This window comes from Protomyces lactucae-debilis (assembly GCF_002105105.1).
Source record: "Protomyces lactucae-debilis strain 12-1054 chromosome Unknown BCR37scaffold_17, whole genome shotgun sequence".
In the NCBI taxonomy this organism is placed as follows: Eukaryota; Fungi; Ascomycota; class Taphrinomycetes; order Taphrinales; family Protomycetaceae; genus Protomyces; species Protomyces lactucae-debilis.
The window spans coordinates 97,444-122,570 of NW_024468009.1; the positions used below are offsets into that span (position 1 = coordinate 97,444).

At 51.3% G+C, this 25,127-nt stretch overlaps 15 protein-coding genes across 15 annotated transcripts; 8 read left to right on the top strand and 7 right to left on the bottom strand.

Moving 5' to 3' along the window:
- Position 1: 1 nt before the first annotated feature.
- Positions 2–2,816, bottom strand: BCR37DRAFT_382186 (nitrate reductase). Its single transcript, XM_040869823.1, has one exon. The coding sequence runs from the start codon at positions 2,623–2,625 to the stop codon at positions 25–27; it is 2,601 nt and encodes an 866-aa protein (XP_040723426.1). The 5' UTR covers positions 2,626–2,816; the 3' UTR covers positions 2–24.
- A 556-nt stretch (positions 2,817–3,372) lies between these two features.
- BCR37DRAFT_388740 (uncharacterized protein) lies at positions 3,373–3,756 on the top strand (the record flags this gene model as incomplete). The annotated part of the gene is made up of 2 exons (XM_040870662.1): positions 3,373–3,435; positions 3,478–3,756. The coding sequence occupies 2 exons, from the start codon at positions 3,373–3,375 to the stop codon at positions 3,754–3,756; spliced, it is 342 nt and encodes a 113-aa protein (XP_040723427.1).
- Positions 3,757–3,853: 97 nt separating this feature from the next.
- BCR37DRAFT_350399 (uncharacterized protein) lies at positions 3,854–4,933 on the bottom strand (the record flags this gene model as incomplete). The annotated part of the gene is made up of 1 exon (XM_040867999.1): positions 3,854–4,933. One exon carries the CDS (start codon positions 4,931–4,933, stop codon positions 3,854–3,856), a length of 1,080 nt encoding a protein of 359 aa, XP_040723428.1.
- Positions 4,934–5,465: 532 nt separating this feature from the next.
- BCR37DRAFT_394498 (uncharacterized protein) lies at positions 5,466–6,083 on the bottom strand (the record flags this gene model as incomplete). The annotated part of the gene is made up of 1 exon (XM_040871478.1): positions 5,466–6,083. One exon carries the CDS (start codon positions 6,081–6,083, stop codon positions 5,466–5,468), a length of 618 nt encoding a protein of 205 aa, XP_040723429.1.
- A 178-nt stretch (positions 6,084–6,261) lies between these two features.
- On the bottom strand, positions 6,262–7,259 carry BCR37DRAFT_107415 (uncharacterized protein). The gene has a single exon (XM_040865897.1). The coding sequence runs from the start codon at positions 6,807–6,809 to the stop codon at positions 6,441–6,443; it is 369 nt and encodes a 122-aa protein (XP_040723430.1). The 5' UTR covers positions 6,810–7,259; the 3' UTR covers positions 6,262–6,440.
- Positions 7,260–7,709: 450 nt separating this feature from the next.
- BCR37DRAFT_350337 (Homeodomain-like protein) lies at positions 7,710–8,384 on the bottom strand (the record flags this gene model as incomplete). Its single annotated transcript, XM_040867995.1, has 2 exons — positions 7,710–8,018; positions 8,058–8,384. 2 exons carry the CDS (start codon positions 8,382–8,384, stop codon positions 7,710–7,712), a joined length of 636 nt encoding a protein of 211 aa, XP_040723431.1.
- Positions 8,385–12,694: 4,310 nt separating this feature from the next.
- On the top strand, positions 12,695–14,233 carry BCR37DRAFT_350216 (Alpha/Beta hydrolase protein; the record flags this gene model as incomplete). Its single annotated transcript, XM_040867987.1, has 1 exon — positions 12,695–14,233. One exon carries the CDS (start codon positions 12,695–12,697, stop codon positions 14,231–14,233), a length of 1,539 nt encoding a protein of 512 aa, XP_040723432.1.
- A 55-nt stretch (positions 14,234–14,288) lies between these two features.
- BCR37DRAFT_108220 (uncharacterized protein) lies at positions 14,289–15,127 on the top strand. The gene has a single exon (XM_040865898.1). It carries the CDS (start codon positions 14,529–14,531, stop codon positions 15,033–15,035), a length of 507 nt encoding a protein of 168 aa, XP_040723433.1. The 5' UTR covers positions 14,289–14,528; the 3' UTR covers positions 15,036–15,127.
- A 93-nt stretch (positions 15,128–15,220) lies between these two features.
- Positions 15,221–16,993, bottom strand: BCR37DRAFT_388746 (the record flags this gene model as incomplete). The annotated part of the gene is made up of 1 exon (XM_040870663.1): positions 15,221–16,993. One exon carries the CDS (start codon positions 16,991–16,993, stop codon positions 15,221–15,223), a length of 1,773 nt encoding a protein of 590 aa, XP_040723434.1.
- Positions 16,994–17,600: 607 nt separating this feature from the next.
- On the top strand, positions 17,601–18,740 carry BCR37DRAFT_388747 (peptidase M24, structural domain-containing protein; the record flags this gene model as incomplete). Its single annotated transcript, XM_040870664.1, has 1 exon — positions 17,601–18,740. The coding sequence occupies one exon, from the start codon at positions 17,601–17,603 to the stop codon at positions 18,738–18,740; it is 1,140 nt and encodes a 379-aa protein (XP_040723435.1).
- A 436-nt stretch (positions 18,741–19,176) lies between these two features.
- BCR37DRAFT_394504 (uncharacterized protein) lies at positions 19,177–19,476 on the top strand (the record flags this gene model as incomplete). The annotated part of the gene is made up of 1 exon (XM_040871479.1): positions 19,177–19,476. One exon carries the CDS (start codon positions 19,177–19,179, stop codon positions 19,474–19,476), a length of 300 nt encoding a protein of 99 aa, XP_040723436.1.
- Positions 19,477–20,342: 866 nt separating this feature from the next.
- On the top strand, positions 20,343–20,838 carry BCR37DRAFT_382197 (uncharacterized protein; the record flags this gene model as incomplete). The annotated part of the gene is made up of 2 exons (XM_040869824.1): positions 20,343–20,426; positions 20,483–20,838. 2 exons carry the CDS (start codon positions 20,343–20,345, stop codon positions 20,831–20,833), a joined length of 435 nt encoding a protein of 144 aa, XP_040723437.1. The 3' UTR covers positions 20,834–20,838.
- A 1-nt stretch (position 20,839) lies between these two features.
- On the top strand, positions 20,840–22,036 carry BCR37DRAFT_382200 (uncharacterized protein). Its single transcript, XM_040869825.1, has one exon. It carries the CDS (start codon positions 20,974–20,976, stop codon positions 22,018–22,020), a length of 1,047 nt encoding a protein of 348 aa, XP_040723438.1. The 5' UTR covers positions 20,840–20,973; the 3' UTR covers positions 22,021–22,036.
- A 319-nt stretch (positions 22,037–22,355) lies between these two features.
- BCR37DRAFT_394506 (RmlC-like cupin domain-containing protein) lies at positions 22,356–23,159 on the top strand (the record flags this gene model as incomplete). Its single annotated transcript, XM_040871480.1, has 1 exon — positions 22,356–23,159. The coding sequence occupies one exon, from the start codon at positions 22,356–22,358 to the stop codon at positions 23,157–23,159; it is 804 nt and encodes a 267-aa protein (XP_040723439.1).
- A 30-nt stretch (positions 23,160–23,189) lies between these two features.
- On the bottom strand, positions 23,190–23,753 carry BCR37DRAFT_394507 (uncharacterized protein; the record flags this gene model as incomplete). Its single annotated transcript, XM_040871481.1, has 1 exon — positions 23,190–23,753. The coding sequence occupies one exon, from the start codon at positions 23,751–23,753 to the stop codon at positions 23,190–23,192; it is 564 nt and encodes a 187-aa protein (XP_040723440.1).
- Between the last annotated feature and the right edge of the window lie 1,374 nt (positions 23,754–25,127).

Genomic DNA, 25,127 nt, shown 5'->3' on the forward strand with positions numbered 1-25,127 from the left:
TATCTACAGACTACCTACGGACACTCAAAATACGACAATATCCTCCTGGCTCATACCCTTACCCAATGCCCACTGCTTGGCAAGTGCTTCGAGCGCAGGTGGACCACACAACAGAAGCATAGTACCACCACTCACATCCACATCCCCAAACTTGCTCTCCATGAGTGCTTCCGTGACGCGACCCCTGCCGTGTTGCCAATCTGCTGGCACATCCTTACCTGACAATGTGTGGTAGATATCAATCGTCTCCTTTTCGCCATACATGTCAAGATCCTCCCTGCACAGGATATCCTGCTCATGTCGATTCGAGTCGAGCAAGACACAAGGTGTTGCATCTGCCTCATCAGCATGAATCGCTCGCAGAATCTGGTAGACGGGGGTGATGCCGCTACCTCCAGACACCATCAAAAAGCGCTTGACTGTCCGTTCTTGGCCGTGCTGTAGAAGCTTGCCTCGACCAAGATACTCAATGTGCCCAGTCGGGCCCTTGACTTGGATTGTGTCGCCTAGACGCAAGGACTCGAGCGCCAGTGTCATCTTGCCACCAGTAGGCCAATCAGTTGATGCAAAGTAAACCTTGACGAGAATGTCCAGGAAACCTTTGGCAAGTTGCTCAGATACAGGCGTATACGCGCGCATGACAATGTCGTTTGTGGTCGGGCATTGGGTCTTGATGAAGAGATGTTTACCGCATGGAAGACCGAGAAGCTGATCGTCGTGGTCGAGCTTGAAGCGTAGGATACGAGCATCTGAGGAGATCTCCTGCCGTTCGACAAGCTGCACCGGATGCCACTTCTTTGCTTCCAGAAATTGATCGCGCGGCACTTCATCGTCGTCACCGTGAGCAGATTCTGCAGGCGTCTTGGGTGGTGTCAGTGGAGCTTTCTCCAGTGTACCGATGTGGTAGTCCACCAGCATCTGCTTTGCAGTCTCGCTGTGAATAGCCATAAAGTCTTCTGTTGAGTCTTCGCCACCGACACCAGTAATGGATTCAATGCCGCCTGGATGTTCTTTGAGGAAAGGCGTCGCATCATATACCTCGCCATCGTTGATGAACCAGCATGACTCTGCATCTTTGTGCTTCTCCACCTCATCCAATTTGATGATGTTGTGCAGGCCATCTTTGGTCATTCTGATGCTTTGCTTAACCACAGTCTTGGCAGGCACTCCCGGATCAACCAGTTCTCCCCAGCCATGAGCTTGCAAATCACCACCAGCATCCTTGACACGCGGCATCCATCCACCAGGCATCAATGCAGGCTGTGTGGGATGTTCAAAGCGTAGCGTAATCGAGCTGTCATGTTGCGTCTTGTGTACAGCTACTCGGAACCAGCAATTGTTCATCATACTCATAACACTCCAGTACATGTCTCGTGGCTGCAAGTTCATATTTTCATCCATAGCACGCACGACGATACCCGTACATTGTGCTAGCGCAGTAGTCGGTACTTTCAATGCGTAGAAACACCAACACCAGCATGCTTCGCGATCGGCCATGTCAATCTTGCCACCATATAAGGAACCAGTAAAGTCGCGGTACTGGTCTTCAGGGTATTCAATCTCTGCCAGCTGCCAAGTTCGTCCAGAGTCAATAGAGAGTTCAACACGGCCGATGCGTACACCGCCACCATTGTAAGCATACCCACGAATAGTGTAATCTTTATTCTCCTCCGCTTGAATGATTTCATCATGTGCAGGATAGACAATTGCACTTTGAACATTGAGGTCATAAATGGCATAGCGCTCATCTTGCCACCATTTCGACTCTGCCTTCGCCATGGCTGGATCGACTTGAGTAGGCAAGACGCGATTGTCATTGATGTGATACCATCCAGTCGATGGCTCTGCTTGAATGATGATCTTTGAGAGCCACTTGACGGAACGACCACCAATCGCACCAGGAATCACCACACGAATGGGACGACCGTGATCTGGTGTCAAAGGTTCACCATTTTGTAGATAGGCCAGTTGAATTGCCCTGTCGAAGGATTTAGCCCATGACATGCGAACACACGTCTCATAATTGCCATTGGGCAAATCATCATCGCCTCGAAAGCACACAAACTTGCCTGCTCGTTGTGGTCTGGCTTTTGCAATAATATCTCGTAGAAGAGGTCCTGTCCAAAGGGATGTCGAGACACCGGCAGCACCCCAATTGAAGCCAGATCCCTTGCGAACCATGTTTTGCTCCTTTCTGCGATTACCGGCACAGACCATGGTGACAGGCAAGGTGATTTGCTCATAGTCCTCCATGATGGATTTGAGGGAAAGCGTGAATGGGTTGTCGACGAGACCCGAGACTTCAATCTTCCAGTCGAGACATTCCTGGTCGGTATATGCTGGACATGCGCCGTGGTTGCGGACATAAAATAGCTCAGGCGGCGTCAAGAATCCTTCATCGAAGAGCGTTGATAATGGTGCTTCGCTGTTGAAGGGATGATTGCCAGTCAAACGAATCATACGCTCATCGCGACAGACATGCTTGTCGTTGGTCTTCAAATCGACCTCTGCCACTTTTGTGGGCAATGTGTGTGGCCTTGGCATGGGAAAGGGATACATGGCAGTCGTTGCAGAGTCCTTGTGTCTTGATGCTTGTGCAGATGGTAGGCTTATTGATGGAGTCATGCTCGACAGTATGCAAGAAGATTGATAGTCAAGAAGTCTAAAAGACGGGGAAGCAGAGCATTGTGATGGGAGGGAGGAACCAGGTCCATCCCAGACGCAAGCCCGGTCTGTTTCCGAGGGAGCCTATCCAGCATTGAGAATGCATATCAGCCTGGCCCATTGATTGCAGATTGCCCCTATCTACTGAGGCGTGCGTCTTGGTCTGAGATAAGAGTTGCTGTGCGAATCCGGAATGCAGACAGACAGTCAGAAATCAGGATTCACAGTCAGGATCCATAAAGTTCGGGAACAGCACATTCAGATGGGCAAAAATTGACCTCGCAAATGTGTCAACCCCCTGAAGTCAGCGAGAATTTGCGAGAAGGTACTTGTTGTTGAGGAGTATGGCTGCAATTCATCCGCAAGCATGTCCGAGATTGCAAACTTGACGTGTGTTGATCAACAAGTCCCATGCTTGAGCTCGGCCAAGCGCTAAATGAGTTGTTTGTCTAGTGAATAGCCTAAACTCATGGTCGGTCTAGTCACTGCTAGTGGTCGACCTTCGTGCTTAGTGTGCTCCTCCTCATAACCTTGCAAGCAAACATGCAGAGAGGTTGAGAGGCTTAGGACTCAGGAGGCGTGCTTGCTGTAAACAGAAGGTCATATAAAAAGAAATTTGACATGGTCCCATGGATACCCCTGAGCAATTCCCAGGTATAAAGGGCCACATAGCATCCTCTTGTCTCTTTCCCATCAAACAAGTCCATCATGCACTTCTCAAAGGTCCTCACCGCATCCCTTCTCGCTTCGGCATCAGCCAATGCAGCATTGGTATGCCAACCATCACGACCATCCATCAATGACTAATAGCAGAACAAGCGTCAGACGACAACAACTCCACCGGCACCTACGGCTTCAGCATCAGTGACAGATATGCCTATGCCCACTATGACACCTACCACAGGCGGTGCCATGACAAGCACCTCAGCAGATGACAGTTCCGCCACACCAGACCTGACTGACTCCATGGTCGCCATGCCTTCCACTCTGCCAGACCCTACGACCCTGCCACTCGCCAAGAAGAGTGGTGCTGAAGCCATTGCTGTGTCCTTGGGCGTTGCAGGCTTGGCAGGCATGGTCATGTTGCTGTAATCGAAATAAGGCAAACAGACATCATTGCCTCTTAGCGTCGTAGCCTAGTTTCATTCTGCAGAGAAAAAGAAAAGGATTCATTTTGCAATTGCTTTAATTACCGTGCGCCAATATAAGAAGCCTGAACAACAGGCGTGTTGAGGGGGTTGCGAGAACTGTACAAGCCACGTCGCCATCCTTTACCATCTGCAATACCTGGAACCTGCTGCGGTGCAGTCATCGAGATGGTCTCGTTAGACGTCCCATTCGTTGCAGCAGGAACAGCACTTGGCATGCAGAACCGACAATACTCCTTCTTTGCACCGCCAATCTCCCACGTATCCTGTCCAGAGACACGACACCACGCACACCGCCAACGACCCCGTTCATGCTCCGGCATGGCTTCCGTCAAATCATCGAATTGTGTTCGCGCACGCTTACGTCCTGTTGCAGTGAGTTGCATTGTGGTTGCTGGGATATGACCCGTTGATCTGCCAAACTTGGCCGTCTCGCGACGTAAGCGACGCACCACCCGATCACGCTCGCCATCGCGCTTCTCAATCTCCTCGCGCGATAAAATCTCAATTTTAGGAACCCAGTCAAGACCCAGGGTATCAGGACTCACGCGCAATCCCATCGGTCTGTCAAAGGCACACTCATTCTCAATCTCAACATGACCCTCTGCCGTGCGACCCGGTGGACTCTCAACGAGTTCCTTTTTGAGTTTCATGAGTTGTTCGCGAATGGCACAGGACATGGCGACATTGAATTCACCAAACAGGCCAAGATCCTGGCATGTTTGACGCGTAAAAGCTTCCACCGCCGCTGTACTTTGTAAATCCCACTCAAATTTGTCTGTGATGAGGTGACGCGATAGATGCACTTCCAATTCAACAATCACAGGCGCTTCCTGGCCTGGCACGGCAAGGTTGGCAACAGGCGCGTACTCCTCGAGTTGCTTGCGAATCTCCCTGGCGATTTCATTGACGTATCCCTGAGACAATTGCAAATCCGTGACGAGGTTGACGGCAAACTCTGTGGGTGTAATGAGCTCTTCATTCAAATTCCATAGAAAGACATCTTTGAGACGGTAGTCGTTGCCGAGCTCCAAGTCAAGCCGTATTGGAATGAGATTTTCCTCTACCGCTGCAGCTTGTTGAGCAATATAATCACTTCTCACACGAATCCAACTTGCCATACGTCGTTGCAAAGCCGGCAACGGTCCATTCGCCGGTCCAGTAACAAGACCACGCTCATCCACTTCCATGTCCTGCCTTGTCCCATCTCGAAAGACAGCGGGCGATGCGTGCCTAGGAGAATCTCTACTAGGAGGCGGACTGAGACTTGGATCGCGATAGCTCGGTCGTGGTCTGCCTGTAACGCGCTGCTCGGTGACTTGCGGGACGGGCTGTTCAACATGCTTGAGACTCGCGAGATTTGGTGTGAGGAGTGAGGTGGAGCCTTGTTGCAGACGCGCTGGGTAGCTTGTGAGATGCTGCGGGGCTGCCTGTGCCATGGCCTGCCGTATTATAAGTGCTCCAGATGAGCCTGTTGAACAGCTTGTTGTGTGTTTGCTGAAGTCTGCTGCAGTTTCAATTTTCAGGCGGAAATCAGATGGGAAGTGATCAAGATTCAAGATTCAGGAATTAGTTAGTCTAGAGAGCAGCTACTTGTACAGAGATAGATATCTGGTATCAAGCCAGAAGGCAAGACAGAGAGAGATAACTGGATCAAGCCAGAAGGCCAGCATCAATCAAGTCAGAATCGAGCAGGTCAGAGTCATCTGCGTCTACAAGGACAGCAGGGTCCTCCAAAGAGAGGTCCAAGGCATCCTCATCGCCCTCGAGCTCAAGTTCAGGCACATCGCCCACAAGCAGTTGACGTTTATCCTTCTTATCCTTGTCCTGGTCCTTGGCAAGCACGAAGCCACCCAGTCCTCCACGAATGCCTCCACTGACACTGATGCCACCGCTGATACCACCACTGATGCCTCCACCAATTCCACCACCGATTCCTCCAATGCCACCGATTCCACCAATGCCACCGATTCCGCCAATACCACCGATTCCGCCAATGCCTCCGTATCCAATACCACCGCCGTACCCAATACCACCGAGACCACCGCCATAATAGCCGCCACAGCCGCGGAAAAGAGTCTTCTGCTCCGTATTGACACCAGCAGCAGCAATTTTGGCCTCACCATCAGGTGTTGCAGCTTTGACAGCAGCCGCAGCTGCAGGTGCGCCTGTTGCGACTGGAGCTGCAGTCGTAGTCGAAGCTGCCTGAGGAACAGGAGCAGCAACGATCGTGCTAGCGAGCATGAAGAGGGCGAGGAAAGCTTGTTGCATATTGATTGTAGTAGTCGGCGGATGAGGCTGTCGAAGTGATGAGGTTTACAGAGGCAGAGGACGATCGCTTTATATCGTCACTCACCAACTGGTAGAAACGCGCTCTGTGCACCAAGGGCGACGAAACATGATGACGCGAATCCTGAATTCTGCCGGATTGTCGCCAAAGCCTGTAAGGAGCGTCCAGCCAGGTCTGTGCTCGACATGAAACAATGCTCTTGATTCGAAGATCACCAGGAATAGACTTCTTCAGACTGGTTTTGTGCTTGTAACGAAATGTTTGATGCACGCCTATCCTGTCGTCTCAGACAGGACGACATTTAGCGTTAGGATTTCATCTCAATCCCCTGTAATCGCTCACAGAAACACTCCTTGTCCTTGAGACTGGTCGTTGGATCTGTCACTTGTTTGCACTTGAACAGGCTGCGCCCCACGGGCGCCTGTAGTCTGAACAGGTGGAATCATTGCTCCTCGGTTCCTCAAATCATCGTGAATCGCTTGCCGTCGGCCAACATAGGCTTCTAGCAAGACTTCGTTCTCAACGATAGCCTCTTGGAATTCAAGACAAGGTTCTTCCAAGCGTAGCTGAGCGTTTGTATCTCTAAGCCGATGCTCAGACTTATCGAGCCTTGTCAGTTCAGCATAGACTTGCTCGACAGGTAGGTCGTTAATAGCCCGAGTGTAAGCATTCAGCGTGAGCAAAGCGCTTGCCACAGGATCAACCATTGAGATAAGACTTCAAGCTAATTTTGCTGGAGTGGCATGGCCAATTCAGCAATACACGTAGACGCGTATACGTCCGCACAGGTGGACGATGGGACGCGCACGTCGACAGGGTTAGGGTGTCTGGAGTATTGGCTGCAGACTCAGTGCAGAGTCCAGACCTTCTACGGCCAATACAAGCGAGCGACATCCCGCAATTGAACGCTTCTCCCAGCTGATCAGTTATCATCTAAATGCCAGTAGACTCTGGGTGGAGTCCAGAAGACAGCCATCGTACGGTAAAGTCGCAGAAGTCACAGCTCAGATCTCATGATGAACAGGCGGCTCAATGGAAAGACGCTTCTCAGTCACACTAGACTCTCCCTAGGAGTGACTGGTGACAGTGGTGAGCCGCTGGTCGAACTGTAGTTACTGTACTGTCTGTACACAGGCAACAAGGGCTGATCGCTTGTCCGTCTAGTAGATCTCACATCTCTCCGTCTGTGCTGCAGTTACAAATTTCACCCAATGAGGTAATACGCACCCACACGCACGCGTACCTGAATCACCCAGCCAGGCTCCATTAAGACGAGTCGGACGCGAGCTACAACAAGCAAATTGAGGCAATTGAACACAACCGGTCGCTACCCGGTACTCGGATCGACGGCCACTTGCATCAGGCCGTATATACTTGTCTCTCGGATTGACTCTCCTTGAGTACTTATGACCTGGTAATGACCAGTATGGCCGTGGTATCCGGGCATTGCCAAGTTTTCAAGATGTACACAACCAAGTCTGAATGATCCATTGCAATTGAACAAAGCTTGCTCTACTATGTGAACTGAACACAATTATCATTCCGGCATATAAATTCATCATCGTCTGTGTTTGGAAGTAGGAACAGTGCCAGCACCATCAAAGGCCCTATTCACTCCAACCGCCAGACGCTCTCATCTGTGGTGCAAGGGCAAGTTGCTTCTCCTTGACCTTCTTCTCCGAAATCTGCATGAAGCGTGTTCGGCACTGTCGCTGAGTTCGCCCGCGAACTGCATCAGCGACCTTGATCCAAGTCTTGCCGTGCTGCTGAATACCATACATCAAGCTAGCGTCCTCCTCAGCTGTCCATTTCCCCTTCTTGATGCGAGGGTCAAGTGCTTCTGACCAACGCGCAAGCGCTTGCACACCTGTACGCGACCTTGGCAATGTAGCGGCAATGTTGGCCCATGGAATACACTTGACAAGCTCCTCCTGAAGCTGATCGGGCGTTGACACACCACGGTCTTCGCTCGTGTGCCAAGCTTGCCACTCAGCAACAGCCTTGATCAAGATGGCATCCTCCTCTGGCAACCACTTGCCCTTATGTATGCTCGTATTGAGTGCACCTTGCCAGCGTGTGGAGCATTGCATCGGTGTACGACCAGGCACCATCGTAGCGACAAGGGCCCACTTTGTCTCGCCATGCTCACTGATGGCCTGACGAAGCAAAACATCCTCCTCCTCGGACCAGCGAGAGTAGGTGTTTGTCTTTTTGCGACGCACTGAGGGGATCGCAAGTGGTTCTGGGTCTGGCGAAGACACGGGCGATTCGTTAGTCCCCATGTTGTAGGCAGTGTCCATGGAAGCAAACGTCGTCTCAGTGGCGGTACGCTTGTACAATGGGCGAGGCGGAAAGTTGGTCTCCATGGGGGGTACGTAAGGCTCGTCAGGCATGCCAGTCTCAAGATGATCAAAGTAGGCAATCCTGTCATCGCCGTCCATGCCAAACACTGGTGAATCCATAAGCACAGGGGAGCCCTGGTAACTGTCAACATGAGTGAAGTGACCATAGTCGGAATACGGGCTCGCCATCACCGGCGTCTGGTACATGTAAGACGGTTGAGGGTCCGATATCCTCACGTTGCGCACCTCCTCGGCGGAGGATGTGACTTGCGAGTTGTAGTCAAGAGTTCTGTAGCCGCCAGATGATCGCTGAGGGTAAGGGCTCAAGTGGTGAAGGGATCTGGTCGCACGATGCCGCCTATCTGCGTAAGGTGTGTTGGGTGCTGAATGAGTGCTGTGTACACTGTGTTCCATTGTCCGCCTTGGCGGTGATGTGAAGGGCATCTGTGGTGGCCCAGCAGAGCGAGGCATTGCGTATTGCGGCGCATTGGTAACGTATGCTGGTATAGCTGCTTGATGCGGCTGTTGCTGGTGAGCTAGGTGCATATATGGCGCTTCGAAGGGCATCTGAGGAATATGTGTCGTGTTCGGAAGTCTTCGCAAGGCCTCCTGGTATGAGGTAGGAGGACGCTCGAAGCTTCCAGAGCTGCGTCGTCGCCGCACTTCAGGTCTACGCGGTGCTGTCCCCTGAGTAAAACCTTGCGGCTGTTGGTCGAATGAGATACCCAGGCCAATGTTATTGTAAAGCGAAGCCATGACTGCCAGTATATGTCAAGTACTTGGTGAAAGGCAGAATGCTTCAATCCTCAGCCAGCGAGGACCTTTAGTACAATGTTGAAAAGAGGGGAGTCGTCGGTGGATGGAAGTCTCGGACGTCGTCCCAGCTAAGTACTTTTGGTGTTGACGGGTCAGATTGTCTCTGAAGTGAGACAGCCAAGTAAAGAAAGAGCCAGAGCGTTACGCGTGGAGCACCTCAAGCCGATCAGACAGTTTCTCGCAGGGTCACCATCTTTGTCTGTGGTGGGTAGGCCGAGAGGCCGAGCCATCTCAGCTTTGTGGCTTTTTGCACAGCTCGCTACCTGGGGTCCGACTCCCCGAGTCGGGTCTCAGGGTCTGACGCCTGTCACTGCGCGTATCAATTGACGGGAGATCCCTCATCTGGACCGTTAAACAATTGTCTCACTGCCGTCCTACCCAGAGAGATCTGGCGCCCGCGCGTCCAAAGGTGGAGCATGACGTTCTACGTGCATGCGCGACAAGCCCTTCCGCAGGCCACGATTAGACTGCTGTAACCGCAGGGCTAGACACGGTGAGAGCAACGTCCCGTCTAGGCCGTCTTAGGTCCGTCTATGCCCACTACCCAGGTAGTCCCGAGCTGAAAACTCCTAGGGGTGCCCTACTCGCCAAATTGCCTAGGAAGTACCAATGTCTCAGATGCAACTTGATGAGACATTCTGCCACAAACTACCAGCCTTCATAACGTCAAGTGACAATCTGACAAAGGCATCTCCATGGCACCGAAACACACTGCCCAAGTGGACAAGACAGCGGTGATACCATGTGCTGCCTCACGTCATAGAGCAATTGAACATTAGTAGGAGAATCAGTGACGCGCAGTATGACAGAAGCCGTATGAGGCACATTTACCAGCAGCTGCTGGCCCTACAGGCTACTGGCAAATAATATCCGCAATGAGCCTCTGAACGGGAGCTTGGACATTGGACAGCTACGCGTGCGGCCGTCCCGTCTTTGTGCATGAACACAGCCAGATCATACGGTGTCGCGGCACTGGGGCCATTCTGAATTCGTGAGCGTCCAGCAGCCTAGTATCTAGACCTCGAATCACCGATTGTGATTGACGATACGCTCTTACCTTTTCGACAGACGGACATAAACCGGGATATTGCGCGCTTCATTTGGATTCTGCGGTCCTTCTAAGTTCTAAGTTCTGACGACGACCGTTTGCGCGGTGGCCATTGCCACTGGCCAAGCAAATTGGGCGAATGCTTGGCGTTGTGCAGCAAAGGTGCAGCAACGGCGGCGCAAGCCGCGCAACGCCTGCACGGCTTTTCATTTCGGGGGAAATTTTTCTGGCCGCCCATTCGGCACAGACGCCGCAGTGATCCGCAGACTTGGCTTGAGTCCGCCTGACTGGCCAAATGCATAATGCTGCAATTCATGCTTAGCCAGCGTCCTACGCGTAGTTTCTACGTAATCAATTCTACGCTCAAGCAGTCTATTTTCAGCTGGACATATGACTGTTGTGAGACACTACTGTGTGTATCCATGCTGGATGATTGCAAAGCACTAGCAAAGTGTATGTTGCGTCGTCTCATCCTGGCGTCTTGACGATTGCACAAGGGCAAGCTATCGCATTGCCTGGCCCCGTGCGCACGACAGCGGAGGCCATGGCGACCTGGCTCTAGCGCTACCCAGTGCTACATTGCCAAGTTTCCAACATGCTCACGTCGGCCACCCCGACCTTGGTGATACATCACGTACCTCTCTATCCGCAATCCAGATTACGCCTATGGGATAACCGTTGCTTTTGGACCAGTCACAGCATTTTGAGGTGAAGTGGATCTTGTCTCAGCGAATTCAGTAATAGGACTCGTATTTGGGCAGACGTTGCTAAAATACGCCCCGCACAGTACCGACGAATTGTCTGTGTGCCAGCACTACAGTCCTTTCCCTGATTGTAGAGTGCGGGCCGCAACGCGGGAGGGCGTCTGCAAAATTGGCAACGTCTAGATCTCCCCATTTCCCCTCGTTGTGGCACGGACGCGGTTGTAGATGCATGGGTTCTAGGTTTGTGCTGGTAATAAACGTATAAAAAAGTCTCAAGCACAGACTCGTGCGTGTCGCAAGCTTCTCGATGGCGACGGATACAGTCTAATTGGCTCTTAGGCCAGCATATGCTTTGTCAAGGACCAGCAACCTCTGAATACATTAGATAGTGCCGTGTGTCTAGAGTCATAATTGTTTGACTCTAAGGGCCATATGAACATACGGTAGAGTTTCCTGCAGATCATGCATGTAGAGAACAGGACATGATCATTGCTCAGCGTATGCAGCGTGCTATCGAGTCGACAGAGTCGTCTCACTTGCAGAGGTTGCTTTGAGGTAAGACGCCCGTAATTCATCGATGTGGCATTTGCACTGTGCAATGTCACTGCAGCTGACAGAATGTCAGTAGTAAAAGACACTCATCGCACAATACCGATGGCAACCTGCACATGCCAGAGTATCTGTCGCAGTCAGTAGACCAAGCCAGCTGTGACTGGGCAAGGTATACGTCTGGAGTTCTTGCTGTTGCTACTGACCTTAGCTCACTATAGCCGGACAAGAAACCTTATCTGCTCAAGATCTGCATACATGAATCAGTCCGCGATCGATGAGGTCAAGATGATGGAAGTGTTGCAGTGAAGACGCGACCTAGAACTAATGCATTTCGGCTCGAGGAAAAGTCCCACGCATCTCAGCTAAGCAACTGAGACACGACAACATTTATAATGAAGATCGTGTCTCGGTCGCCAGTGTATTTTTCTACCTCGGCAGCTGCAGGTCGATTCTTGAGTCTTGATGAGTTCAGAGAACAGGTCATGCTTTTCAAAATTGGTCATTGGTCATTCGCAGCTTTATACACGTAAGCTTCGAATATTCGATGAATACAGACGTCACATTGCCTGCAGGGCAACGCGCAACATGGCAGATGCAATGATCCTACCAGTAGTTTCAGCTACTGTGCAAACAGTACTCTACACTTGGTGGTCAACAACTCAACGCGTGTTCACGCAGTAGCCAAGCCGGCCTGAAAGCATGCATATGCGCGGACCTTGCAAGCTCCAGACAGGCAGCAAACGGAATTCAAGCGCAGAGACCTCGCACATTTCCACCGATCATGCAACTCTTGCCTGTCCTTGCCTTTGTGTGAAGCGCTAGCTAATGCACGCTTATGCTGTGTTATATCTGTTACGAGCCTAGCATGACGAAGCAAAGTCCGAGTTCGAGCTTATATGCAGTGCTCGCCTTTTCTTGTCGAGTCCCCATTCGGCGCTCGCCGCTTTGTTAGGCCGTGTCAGCCAATGATTGCCTGAGGCAGCCTGACAGCCCTGGCAATATAACCCTTTCGAACGTCACTTTGCCGTTGGCCTGTCATTTCTCACGGTTGAACATCAACAAGTTCCAAGTTCCCCAGATTTCGCAAAGAGCACTACAGTATCTCGTAACCACATCTTCAGCTAGCAAGGATGCAGCTTCTCTCACTCGCCGTGAGCGTCCTCTCGGCAGTCTCTCTCGCAGCAGCCCAGGTCAATCATTCGTCGCCTCTCGTCGTTGAGACCAATGTCGGCACATTCCGGGGCATCAACACCACCTCCGGCGTGAGGGCTTTCTTGGGCATTCCATTTGGTAAGAGCACGAATGGATCACGCCGATTCCGACCGCCCCAGCGTGCGTCAATACTCCCACGAGGAACAATCTTCAACGCTACATCTTACGGCTTGAGCTGCCCTCAAAACAAAGGCTCAAGTTATCAGGGATTCGATCTAGTCACCGCTGGAGGCAACGGTAACTTCTCTGAGGGCGACGATTGCTTGAATCTCAACATCTGGGCACCATCCGTCGAGCGATTGAACAAGACTAGCTCCGGTGCTGCAGTACTCGTTTGGATTTTCGGTGGGGCCTATACCTTTGGCTCAGGCGCTGTTCCTGACTACAACGCCACAAACTTTGTCAAAGCCAATGATGATCTCATTGTCGTTACATTGAACTACAGAGTCTCCATGTTTGGCTTCCCTGCCGGTGCTGGAGACTCTGTGTCTGCGCAAGACACCAACCCTGGTCTGTACGACCAGCGTATGGCTGTTGAATGGGTCTACAACAATTGCCGCGCCTTTGGCTGCGACCCTGAGCGCATCACCATCTTTGGCGAATCTGCCGGTGCATCCTCTGTGGCAGCCTGGCCATACGCATACGAATGGGACCCTATCGTGAAGGGTCTCATCATGCAATCTGGAACAGAGACTCTCTTCGGATCATTGGCTCCCGGAAATCAGTCAGTTGCAGGCAGCAGGTGGAATACTATTGCCAACTCGAGTGGCTGCCCCTTGAATTCCACAAAGAAGGCACAGTTCGAATGTTTACAGAATCTTCCTTTCAAAACTCTTCAAGACGCCATCAGCAACGCCTCTGCTAGTGTTACAGGCGGCTTCCAACCTCAAATCGATAATCGCACTGTCTTCTCTCAGGCCGAGTACTCTCGTAGACGCCGGGCAGGCGATTTTGCCAAGCTTCCTGTCTTGGTGGGCAACAACAATGACGAAGGTACCATCTTGACGGCTCTGAGTCCTGGTGTCCAACCTTATGAGCTCGGACAGTTTGGCTTCACTTGTCCGTCTGCATTGATCGCCAACTCTCGTGCCAATGCGTCAGTGCCAGCTTGGCAGTACCGCTACCTGGCCATGTGGCCGAACCTCAACCCATTCCCGGCATTCGGAGTCTTCCATTCGAGTGAGATTCCAATGGTCTTTGGCAACTACAACCGCACCTTGCCGGGCTCCCTCAATGCGACTTCAGAGCAAATTGCCACTTCCAGGGTCATTCAGGGCGGTTGGGCAGCCTTTGCTCGTGACCCACAAAAGGGTCTGATCAACTATGGCTGGCCTTCATATGTCAAGAACGGTACTACCTTGATTCAGCTCGGCAAGAATAACCAGAGCACTGTGACATTCAACAGTTCTACTGCATACAACACTGGCTGTGCTGCACTCTTCCCAGAGCTGGCCTGAGCTTTGTGTTACCATGGCTACATCTCTCTTTTGTACAGGAAATCATTGTAATTAATACTGGTCGTCTATTAGAATTCTATTAACATGTTCATTGGGCTGATTGAACGCAGGCCCACGTCTGAGTCTTATAAACAAGTACATAAGGCTCGCTTCTCATGATTCTCATGATCTCATCTCAGTCCTGGCGGCAAACACTTTCAGATGGCAAATTGCGGGGTTCGCTTCACGTCAATAAAAGAGCATTGCTTTTGACAACAAGCTGTTACGCCGTGTCATCGGCTCGCTGCCTGCGTTCATGGTGTTCCTGCATAGAACAGCATCATACTCTACACGGAGCAACTCCTTCAAGCACTTCACCTCGCCAAATGATGCGACCAGGGCCTTCTTCAAACAACGCGGTTACTACCCGGATGGAGACAGTTGCCTGCTTCACCGGATCCCGTGGGGTCATCTGGACAGCTTGGGACACTTGAACAATGCTCAGTACCTCAGTGTCATCGAGTCGTCACGCATACACTACTTTGATGTGCTTGCGCAACGGCACCCGGGTTTCCCACCATTCTTTCTGGCGCCAAAAGGGATATGTCCCGTTTTTCGACAAGCGAATGTACAATGGCGGCGTCAGCTCGTACGAAACGATATTGTGGGTCAAGTGTTTGGTTATCCTGCTGACGATAGGTTGCGGTACAGCACAAACTCACCAAAATTGGTGCTACATCGCTATCGATGGAAGCAATCATGGTGTTGGAGCAAAGCGCTCGAGATGCATTTAGCCAGGAACTACCTGAGCAGAAGATCTTGAGCGAACAAGACATTGCCCTCAGCTGCGAGGAAACACTTGTCCTGTACGACTTTGACAATCACTCAAAGGCGGCCATCCCGACTGGTACAAGTATTCTTACAAATGACAAGACTAACGCAAGAATGGCGCGAGATATTCGAAGCTCAAATGCAACTCGAAAAGTCTCAACAAGCAAGCAAGTGGACTCAAGGCTCTTTGTGTGCTTCAGAGTGATCCTTGTTGTGCTGTGTATTGTCGTTGGTTCGAGAAGTCGACACATGGTGAGGCGAAGCAGTGGCATCGGTGGCACCATGAACATGCCCCTCAATACCAGCATAGCCGGATGTTGGAGTCACATGCATCCACACTTCACAATCGTCTCCGCCGTGCACTTTCATCTTCTGCATCCAGTCATTGCGTTTGCCCTTGATATTTCGCCACTTGTCGCTGATTTGCACATCGAGGAGCCCTTCATTTGTAGCACGAATCCAGCGTGAGTTATCCTGCGGCATGACAATGCGAAGGAATTCCATTGAGGCGTTGATGATGATGTCTACGGCACGCTGCGAATCAACAGATGCCTTGAACATGAACTTGAATAGTCGTGGCCAGAGCAACCCAAAGTCACTGAAGGACATGTGAAAGGATCCACGAATAGTCAGCAGCCAGAAGGGCACCTCAATCTCGAGAGTGTTGCGTGCAAGGTCAAACATGATCTTATTGTTTTCTTCCCAGTAGAGAAAAGACTCGGAGCCCAGAGCAATGGTCGGGCGCTGTATAGTGGCAAGTTCCCCATCCTCTTCATTTGGCTTGGGTGGAAGACCTTGACCCCAGACATCAAGGAGGATGCCATAACTCACGTACTTGAGCATATCAGGAGATCTCAGTGCCGAAATGCAGGTGGCACCACCAAAAGAATGGCCACAGAGGGTGATATCGTCGGTACTCACTGCACCGCGCCATCTCTCCCAGTCGATACCGATTGTACCACGGGACGTGGCACCGACAAGCTTTTCCTTGCCTTGGGTATGCTGTTTATTGCGTCGATTGAGTGCAGCAACCGCAGCGCCTTCGCCTGCATTGATCCTACACATAATCTCCCGTGCATGATGAAGTTCTCTCTTGCGCATACGTATTTGCGCATTTCTGAGCTCATGATCTGTTGAGACCTCATTGGACGTATCATTCTTGGATGGCCCATTGAGAGGCCCTTCTGGATCTTGCCAAGGCCGGATGTAATTGACCTCGCGAGCAGGATCTCCCAGGGGATGGTTGACGAATGTCCGTGGTCCAGAGCCGTCTCGGTGCTCCACTGCCACACAAATGTAACCATAGCTCGCATACTCACTACACAACGCACTGTAAGTACTCCTGTTCCCACCAAGACCATGACTGAACAACATAAGTGGGAACACAGGTGTGTGATCAACGGACTCCTCTGCAGCTCTGTCCTTGATGTCAACACCCGTATCACGAGCATTTCCTTCAGCCGCCCAATGATTGGCAAGTGGTGCATTGCGCCAAGCCGGCAATTTGGTCAGCCCAACCGTACCACAAAAGAATGCCTGACAAAAGGCCTTGTTGACCCCCGCAAAGTCGCCGTAACCGCGCGCAGCAGTGCCGCGAGACCGCGGTAGCCACGTTTGGCGCGACCATTTCGACCTGCCGTCTGGGGCCTTCTCGTTGGGCGTGCCAAGCTTGATTGGGTAGAAGATTGTAAAGAGTACAGTTTCCAGCACAAGCGCTTGTTTGCCACCGCGGCGTATACCAAAGTCTTCGTAGTCTACAGGGATTTCCAGGTCGATACTGCCGACATCATATGGACCCGAGGGTGTCGGCAGCGACTTGATGAAGTTGTCGCGAACATTTCGCGGTCGTCGTTCCTTGAGTGCCTTGCGAGAGGTCGGCCGGCTGTTGGAAGTTTGCTGATGCTCGCGGCCCGGGATGGGCAGGTTGATGAACTTTGCCAATCCAGGCATCGCGAGTTGTAGAAGTGCTACAGCCTGTGTCTAGAGCTACTTGCGTCGTTCCGTAGATGAGCTTGTGTGTGTCAACGTCATGAGAGGCTCAGCGATACAATTGCCAGGAAGGATGATCAGAGCCGGCTGACCGATCATTCTGGCATGAGTCAAACCGGCAGGCATAGAACCCGCGTCTCGGGACTGATTCAAGGTTGACGTTCGAGGGCGGGATTGTGCATTGAGCAGCATTACGTAGCGCGAGCAGGGCAAGAAGAAGCGAACCTCGTCATTCGCACGTGAAGAGCAACTACACGGCGGCCAACAGCCCGTCTGCCAGCGTCTGGGTCAATACTTGACTCAATAGGACAGAAACACTCGCTGGTGCTGGTTGTATAGAATGCGAGCTAAGCTAGAGCAGGATACACAGCAGCTGCAGGAAGGTCGCCCGCAAAGCACCCCTGTACCGGCCAAATGGCGCAGGCCTACTGCATGTGCACTGCTCATCATGATTGCTGTCTATTTGCTTCTACCGCGCTCGCTACCACCGGCCAAGGATCTGCCAGATTCACAGAATAGCTCAGCTGGGTCCTTGAAAAGCTGCGCATGGACCACCTTGTCGCATCACATGAGTCTGCTGGATGTCCCTGCAATCTCGCGCGGCGAATTCCTCGCTCGTCAAACACGATTGGCAGCAGCGCTGGACGAAGCTGGTGTCGATGCATTCATTGCAGAGCCAAGTGCGTCAACAGCTTACTACTTCAACATCTCAGCAAGCTATGAGCTCTCTGAGCGGCCCTATCTGTTGATGATTAGCCGGGACGCGCAAGTTTCTTATCTCGCACCTAAATTTGAGCTAGGTCGCATTGAGCGACTGCCGTTAGTCGCTGAGAATGTGCACGTCTATGCTTGGCCGGAAGAAGAGTCACCTTACAAAGTATTCCAAGAGCAAGTGCCGTATGATAGCATCATGCTCGATGAGCATGCACGTTTCATGATTGCAGCGGGATTAATGAATGCCGGCATTGACGTGTTCCCCGCCACCACTCAAATCAATTCCCTACGAGCAGTCAAGTCAGACGCCGAACTCGCAATTCTGAAAGGCATTAATCGCTTCACACTGGAGCTAGTCCGATCTGTACAACAATGTATCGAGGTGGGCATGACCCAAGGACACGTCACAGAAGCAGCCGAGGGCCTCTTTTCTGCTGCAGGCGTCGGTGCAGGTTTCTGGTCCATTGTGCTCTTTGGTGACGAAGCAGCGTCTCCTCATGGTAGTCATGATGGTGCAGGTCGTGTGCTGAAGGAGGGTGAGTTTGTCTTGATTGACATTGGCAGCAGTCTACATGGCTATGGCTCTGATGTCACGCGCACCATTCTACCAAAGAAGGGAAAAGTCAGTCATCGTTTGATGGATGCTTGGCATCTCGTTCACGCTGCACAAGGCGCAGCGCTCGAGAAAATGGTCGAGGGCACGCCTTGTGCGGCTGTAGACAAGGCTGCACGGGCTGTCCTTGACGCTGCGGGACTCGGTGATGCCTTCACACACAGACTTGGTCATGGACTAGGCCTCGAGATGCACGAACATCCGTACTTGAACGGCGCCAACATGGAGGAATCGCTGCTCATGAACGAAGTGGCGACCAATGAGCCGGGAGTTTATGTCATTGGGGAGTTTGGCATTCGACTTGAAGATGCTGTTGTGGTGGGCAAGGAGCAAGGGCAAGTATTGACAGGACGCCGTGCCAAGTCTCCCTGGGAGCCATGAGCGCTCGCATTGTTCATACTGTGCCAGCTTGGCCTCTCAGTGTGGCGGCGGTCTTGAATATTGCAGCTGGTGAACGTTTCTGGCACGCGAGGAGCTGCGGACGACTCGCCTATATAGCTGCGCGGAGGCTCAAGCGTACACATGGGAAATTCTCGGTTCCAAGATAAGATATACTTCGGTGCCAGTAGCAATCCTATATAGACGCAAATCAACGATGCTATTCCGTGGATTAGTCGGACAAGGTCTGGCTTGCAAGTCAGATAATCCTTTGATTTTGACAAGTTTTCTAACCAACTTTCATCGAAAAGTCGATCGACTTCATCGGAAAGTCGATGACTTCTACGAAGATTGCCAAAATCAAAGCTTTTATCAGGTGCTTGCACGACTCGATCGCGACACTTCCTTCCCGGGTGGCAGACACTCCTAAGATCAAACAATGTCAGCGACGCCGCCGCCCAAGAACTCGTTGCTTGCGACTTTCTTGCGATTGCCCCCTCGACAGCGTATCATCATATCTGCTTCGCTTATGGGAGTCTCATGCGCCGGATTGTACGTCACCGATAAAGTGGAACGCACCATTCTTGAGCGACAGAAGGCAGAAAATACAGTCGACAAGCTGGGCATTGATGTTGTTACGCATGGGCAGAGTGGCAGTGATTATAGGAATCTGGAGACTCGAGGCAGTAGTACCGATGCTGTGCGCATCATGGACGCAAAACGAAAAGCCGAGCAGTGATCTTGGCTATTCCAGAGCATGAATAAGAACTTGAGCTGGCTTGACTTATTATGAATGCGTGGAGCATTGAACACGAGGCCCACTCACAGCCGGCAAGAACGCCGTGCTCGAGCTCAGTGCTGTGGCTTCACAAGCGTCGCATTATACGGACATTTGGGCTTCCATTCGGGAAGGCTTGATGGTCAACTATGCAAAATAGTCTGGGATCGCTTCCGCTGGGCATTAGGAATACAGGATGCCATGTTTTGCAGTCCAAGCACCCATCTTGTCCCTCAGATTTGCGCCTTTCAAAGCCCTTGTCTTGAGTCTTGACAGGTCAGTTGTAATCCTTTGATATTGGCAAGTTTGGTCTTGAAGTCCAGTTTCCGCTGTCGTCGCCTGTCACTGTGGACGGGTCAATTGCCCCCATCAAAGGACTGTCCAATAGACCAGTACTAGACTACTAGAGCATAGCCAGTCTTAGCAAGTACTCCATAGCCCCAGTGACATCAACATAACTACGCCTCCACAGCACTATCGCCAAGGCTCCATGCATTCATCGTGACTAGGCAGTGTTGGCCATCGGCTCTCCTGGGCCTAGATTCCCACCGCATGCGACCCGACGCCGCCGACTTATTCCCTCGATCTCGAGCTCACGACTGCGCGCTGCGCCAACCTGCCGCTGCCATCCGCCTGTCATCCACTGCATCATCGCTATTCCCGACGCCTTCCCTTATCTAGACTAGGAGACACATGCTAAGGTCGTACAGAGCACACAGCGCAACGACATTCACGTATTAGGCGGGGTGAGTAAGCACATCGCGGCACCTGCCATGTTCCAGTACCGGGCCTCGAACAACGCGCCAGTGCAGACGGACATGACCATGATGCAGCGCAACGAAGGCCGTATCGTATCACTCACGGCGCCCAAGAAGTCACGCACTCGCACTGGATGCGCGCGATGCAAGCAGGTAAGTTGACATGGCACTCATGATATACTGAATAACGCGCTGACGTGATGTGCTAGCTTCATCATAAATGCACGGAAGAACGACCGCGCTGTATGCGCTGCGTCAAGTTCAACAGTTCCTGTGTGTATGCTGAGCCACTTCGCAGTAAAGACGGCCATCACATCAACAACGTACGGCAATCGACTGCATCGGCGAGAGCGAGACAGTCAAAGCAATGCAACATGCACTCGACAAGCAGCGAGGGCTCACCAAACTCGAGCGGCTCGTCACCTCCCATTGAAGTGGTTCTCTACAGCCCAAGCGATACGAGACAACGCGATTCGATGGGCATCTTTTTACATCAATTCGCCAACATGGCTGAATATATGAATAGTGAGTTCATCCGTTCAACAAGAGTCATATGCTAATGACAGCGTGGTGTATACCCATTGTCGATGCACAAGGGAAGAGCATAGTGCGCAGCTCATGGGCAACATCCTACCTCCCTCGCCTTGCTCAAGGGAGCGAAGCCCTTTCTAATGCAATCTGCTGCTACGCGGCCCATCGCATGGGCATTCCAGATCTCGCTGTTGCGTATTACCAACAGTCTGTGCAATCCCTACGGCAAAATCTAATTGCCCTACAGCAGGGTACGCAATTATCCATTGCGGAATTGCTCGAGATGTGGTGTACGACGTATGTGCTGTCTGAGGTGGAAGGCTTGATTGGACAGTTTGATGCCATTACACTGCATATTCGTGGAGCGCTACAATTGTACAAACTATTGGCAAAGCGACTTCGTCAAAGTGCGCGGAACAAGGACCTCAACCCTGAACTGAGTCGCAATTATGAATATCTCATCGGCAACATGGCTGTTTGCAGCATCAAAAGCATGCAGCTACCAGAACAAGTGGCTGAAATTCCTACCTGCTTCGACCTACCCAATCAGCCGGTTGGAACACTCCTTGGCCATGGTGGCGAGTGCTTCATCATGATGAATGCCTTTCGTCGCAAGTTCCCATTCAGACTGCGTCCAGACAACCCGTCGTTTGATGCCTATGCCCTGGAGCTCAATGCAGTCTTGAATCGCTTGCAAGCACATCGTGATGAGATTCTGGCGATCCCTGGCTCAGAGTGTGTTCAGTCAGTGACAAACTCACCCTTCTCCCCGACTATTGTCTTTGTGGATGAAAATCTCACCATGCCCTTTTGTGCAACACACCTCTTCTTGCTCATGATGGCGCCGCATCTCGAAGAAGATTTGTTGCATCACACGACACGCAATGCGATGGGCATTCTCCTTGGCATGTCACACAACAAGCAAATATCCAGGGGAAAGCATTTCTCACTGATTGGGGCATACTTACAGGATCCCGTACAGCGGTTGGCATTCCTTCAACACTGCGACATGATGTCTTTGGAACTGGGTATCCCTGCATTCACAAAAGTCAAGGAACTAGTAGAACGGTGCTGGGTCTTGCTCAAGGAGCGCTACAAAGACCGTGTGCAGGATTTGAGCTGTCAGTTGATCCCGCTCATGACGAGTGTCACCGGATCGTCTGAGGGGCAGCAGGGACTGAGTCTTCGGCCTGTCTCTGGATCACCTAGTGCTTAGCCATAGCCTGTATTTATGATTTTTACGAAGAAGAGTGACCCTCACATGACCTTGATGACCGGCTTGGTGGCCAGGTCACGTGCATTATCTCGCACTGGCCCCGATTCCCCCGTGCTGCCAGATCTCAGATTCATTTTGTTTTGTGTTTTTGTGTGTGAGCGCGCGAAAGGAAGAAGCAACCTCGTCATATCAATCTTGAACCATTACTCAGCGCCAGAGAAGATTCGAGGTGCATGACCAAGAATTATAAGTACTTCGTCCTTGCATTCTTCATCCTCATTCTGGCTCTCTTCAGACCAATACTGCAATCGATTAGATCCATCGCAGCTAAACACATGACCACTTCAGCAGCAGCAGCAGTATCGCCTCTCAAGCTCACCCTGCGCAAGTCGCTTGACCGTGGTATCGCCGACCACGGATGGCTCAAATCTGCACATACATTCTCCTTTGCCAACTACTACGACCCTGCACACAGCCAACACGGGCCTCTCCGTGTCATCAATGAAGATTTCATCGAAAAGGGCACAGGTTTTGGGAAACACCCACACCGAGAATTTGAAATCTTTACCTATGTCATTGATGGTGTGATTCAACATGATGATTCCATGGGCAATAGCGAACTCGTCAAGCGCGGTGAAATCCAAATGACCTCAGCGGGGACGGGTATTCAACATGCCGAGTATAATGGTAGTCAAGACCAAGAAGGTCATATCTGTCAAATTTGGGTGAAACCCAACAAAGCAGGCCTCACACCACGCTATGCAACAGGTGATTTCTCAGACGACACGAAACGCAATGTCTTGAAACGCGTTGTTGCGTCTGCAGATGCCATGCAAGGCGGAGAATCGGATGCAGTACCGATCCATGCGAACCTGAGCATGTACGCATCGCTTCTTGAACCCGGAAAGACAGTTTCTCATGTGCAGAAACGTACGTTTGGGTATATTCATCACATCATGTCTTCTGGATTCAAGACGCCCAAGACCGGTACCTCTCAGCTAAAAGTCAATGGTCAAGTGCTCAACGAGGGAGACGGCCTATACATCGACCGGAAAGCAGGTGAGGGTGAGGCATTGCTGGAGATCGAGAGTACAGGCGAGCAACGCGCTGAGTTCTTGCTCTTTGATATGGATAACTGAGTGTGCTCAAAGAGACATGTGTGAACTCATTTAGCCCAATGTACTGTATATCAAACACGTCGCCGTCCATAACCCTCCGGTGAGTAAAATGACCAGATTCAGTCGCTTCGTCTTGTCCCATGCATTCGCATATTCACCTGCGCCCGGTGTGCTCTTTGCCAAGGTGCTTGTTGCTGCTTTGCTCAGCTTTGCCGCAATTTTGCTCGTCCCGCTTGATTCGCCTTTGTAGAGCTTCTCAATACCCTCTCCATTATCCGTCCAAAACTTGCTAATGGTCCGATAACACCAAACAGACACGACTGTATTGGCAAGAGAGATCCATGAACCCAAGGTGATGCCCTTACCAGCAAGACCGAGATATCTCAGAAACACAAGAGACCCGAGACTATATACCACGCTGAAGAGAGCCATAGCTTGTGTATTGCGCGTCTGCTGTAGCTGGTCTTGCGCTGTGCTGGATACTTTTGCTAGTTTTTGCGAGGTAGAGAGGTATTTAGACAGATTGAGGATTGCATGAATCGAGAGGAAGAGGCCATAGAGACCAAGAAGACCGACTGCTCCTTGAACTAGAGGTAGAAAGTCCCCGACCGCCATGCTGTTGAGTAGATGGAATTGTTAATTAGCTTAAGCTTGAATGCGAAGATGACGTCCACGGGAAGTGTCATCGACTTCAGATGGGCACCCAGATCTCGTCGTAGAACTCTATTGCAGAGCAGGTATGAGAGTGCGGCAACTGATTCGTCTTCATAATGATGCTCTATAGATAAAAGCCAGCCATACGATCGGCGTAGACATGGCCTCTTTGCGGACGCAGTTCTCCGTTAATAGCGCATCTGATGCCGTGCAAGCAGCTGATAAAAGCTTTGATTTTGGCAATCTTCATAGGAAGTCATTGACTAACGGATGAAAATCCCGGGGGAGTGCTTGAAAAACTTGCCAGGATCAAAGGATTATCTGAAGATCAAGCCAGGACTTGTTCGACAACTCCGCTCAATATCATCGTTGATATGCGTCTATACAGGATCGCTACTGACATCCGAAGTCTGTCCGCTGCTTAGAATCGAGCTTTCCTCACTTGGACATTGAGCGCATCTGGTTCATTGACTTAGCCTACACTGCTAGGCTCCATTTTAATACTTTGGAGAAGCTCATAAGATGGCTGCTTCGATAACAATCTCAATATTAGGCTATAGCTGATCTTTATCGCAATACAATCTGCATTGGTTCGTGTTCCGTTCGTCTTCCACCTCTCGGGCCGTCCGACAAGAAAGTTTAAATTTGTCCAAGCCTGCAGGTCTGCAACGACACACATCTACATCTAGTCTGCATCTTTATCACCTGCATTAGGCATATCTAGTCATCTACGCTTCTTTTACAGCTTGCAATGAGCGAAATCATCGTTCGAGAAGCGCTACCGGCCGAAAGTGGCATCATGGCTGAAGTACGCCTGGCTGCTTTTGCCGGTACACCGCTCATGGAGTGGCTCGGTCGAGACGTGACTGCACTGGCACGTACACAGCGTGATTCAATTCTAGAAGGCCACAAGAAACACTTCATTGCAGTGGACCCAACAGCTTGCAACACGAAGCAACAGAACGTCCATGATGGCAAGCTTGTAGGCCTCATCATATTCTCACGTGAGTCACAAGATTCTACTAAGCGCTACGAGCACAGTATCAGTTACCTGCAATGGATCGAAGCACAGTCCTGCAAGCTGCATACGTATGCACATGAGTGGCTCCACCATCTGCAGGATCGTCAAGGTGCAAAAGAGCACAATCGTCGACTTGCCATTTTGTACAGTACATTGAGTTGGGGCAAGCAAACGGCTCTCAAAGACCAAGGGATCTTTGACTTTATTGACTTGTCCATCTTGACCATTGATCCAAGCCATCAAGGGAAGGGTGTGGGCAAGAAACTGCTTGGTGTTGCGTTCCAGCATGCAAGGCAAGAGGATGTGCCTGTATG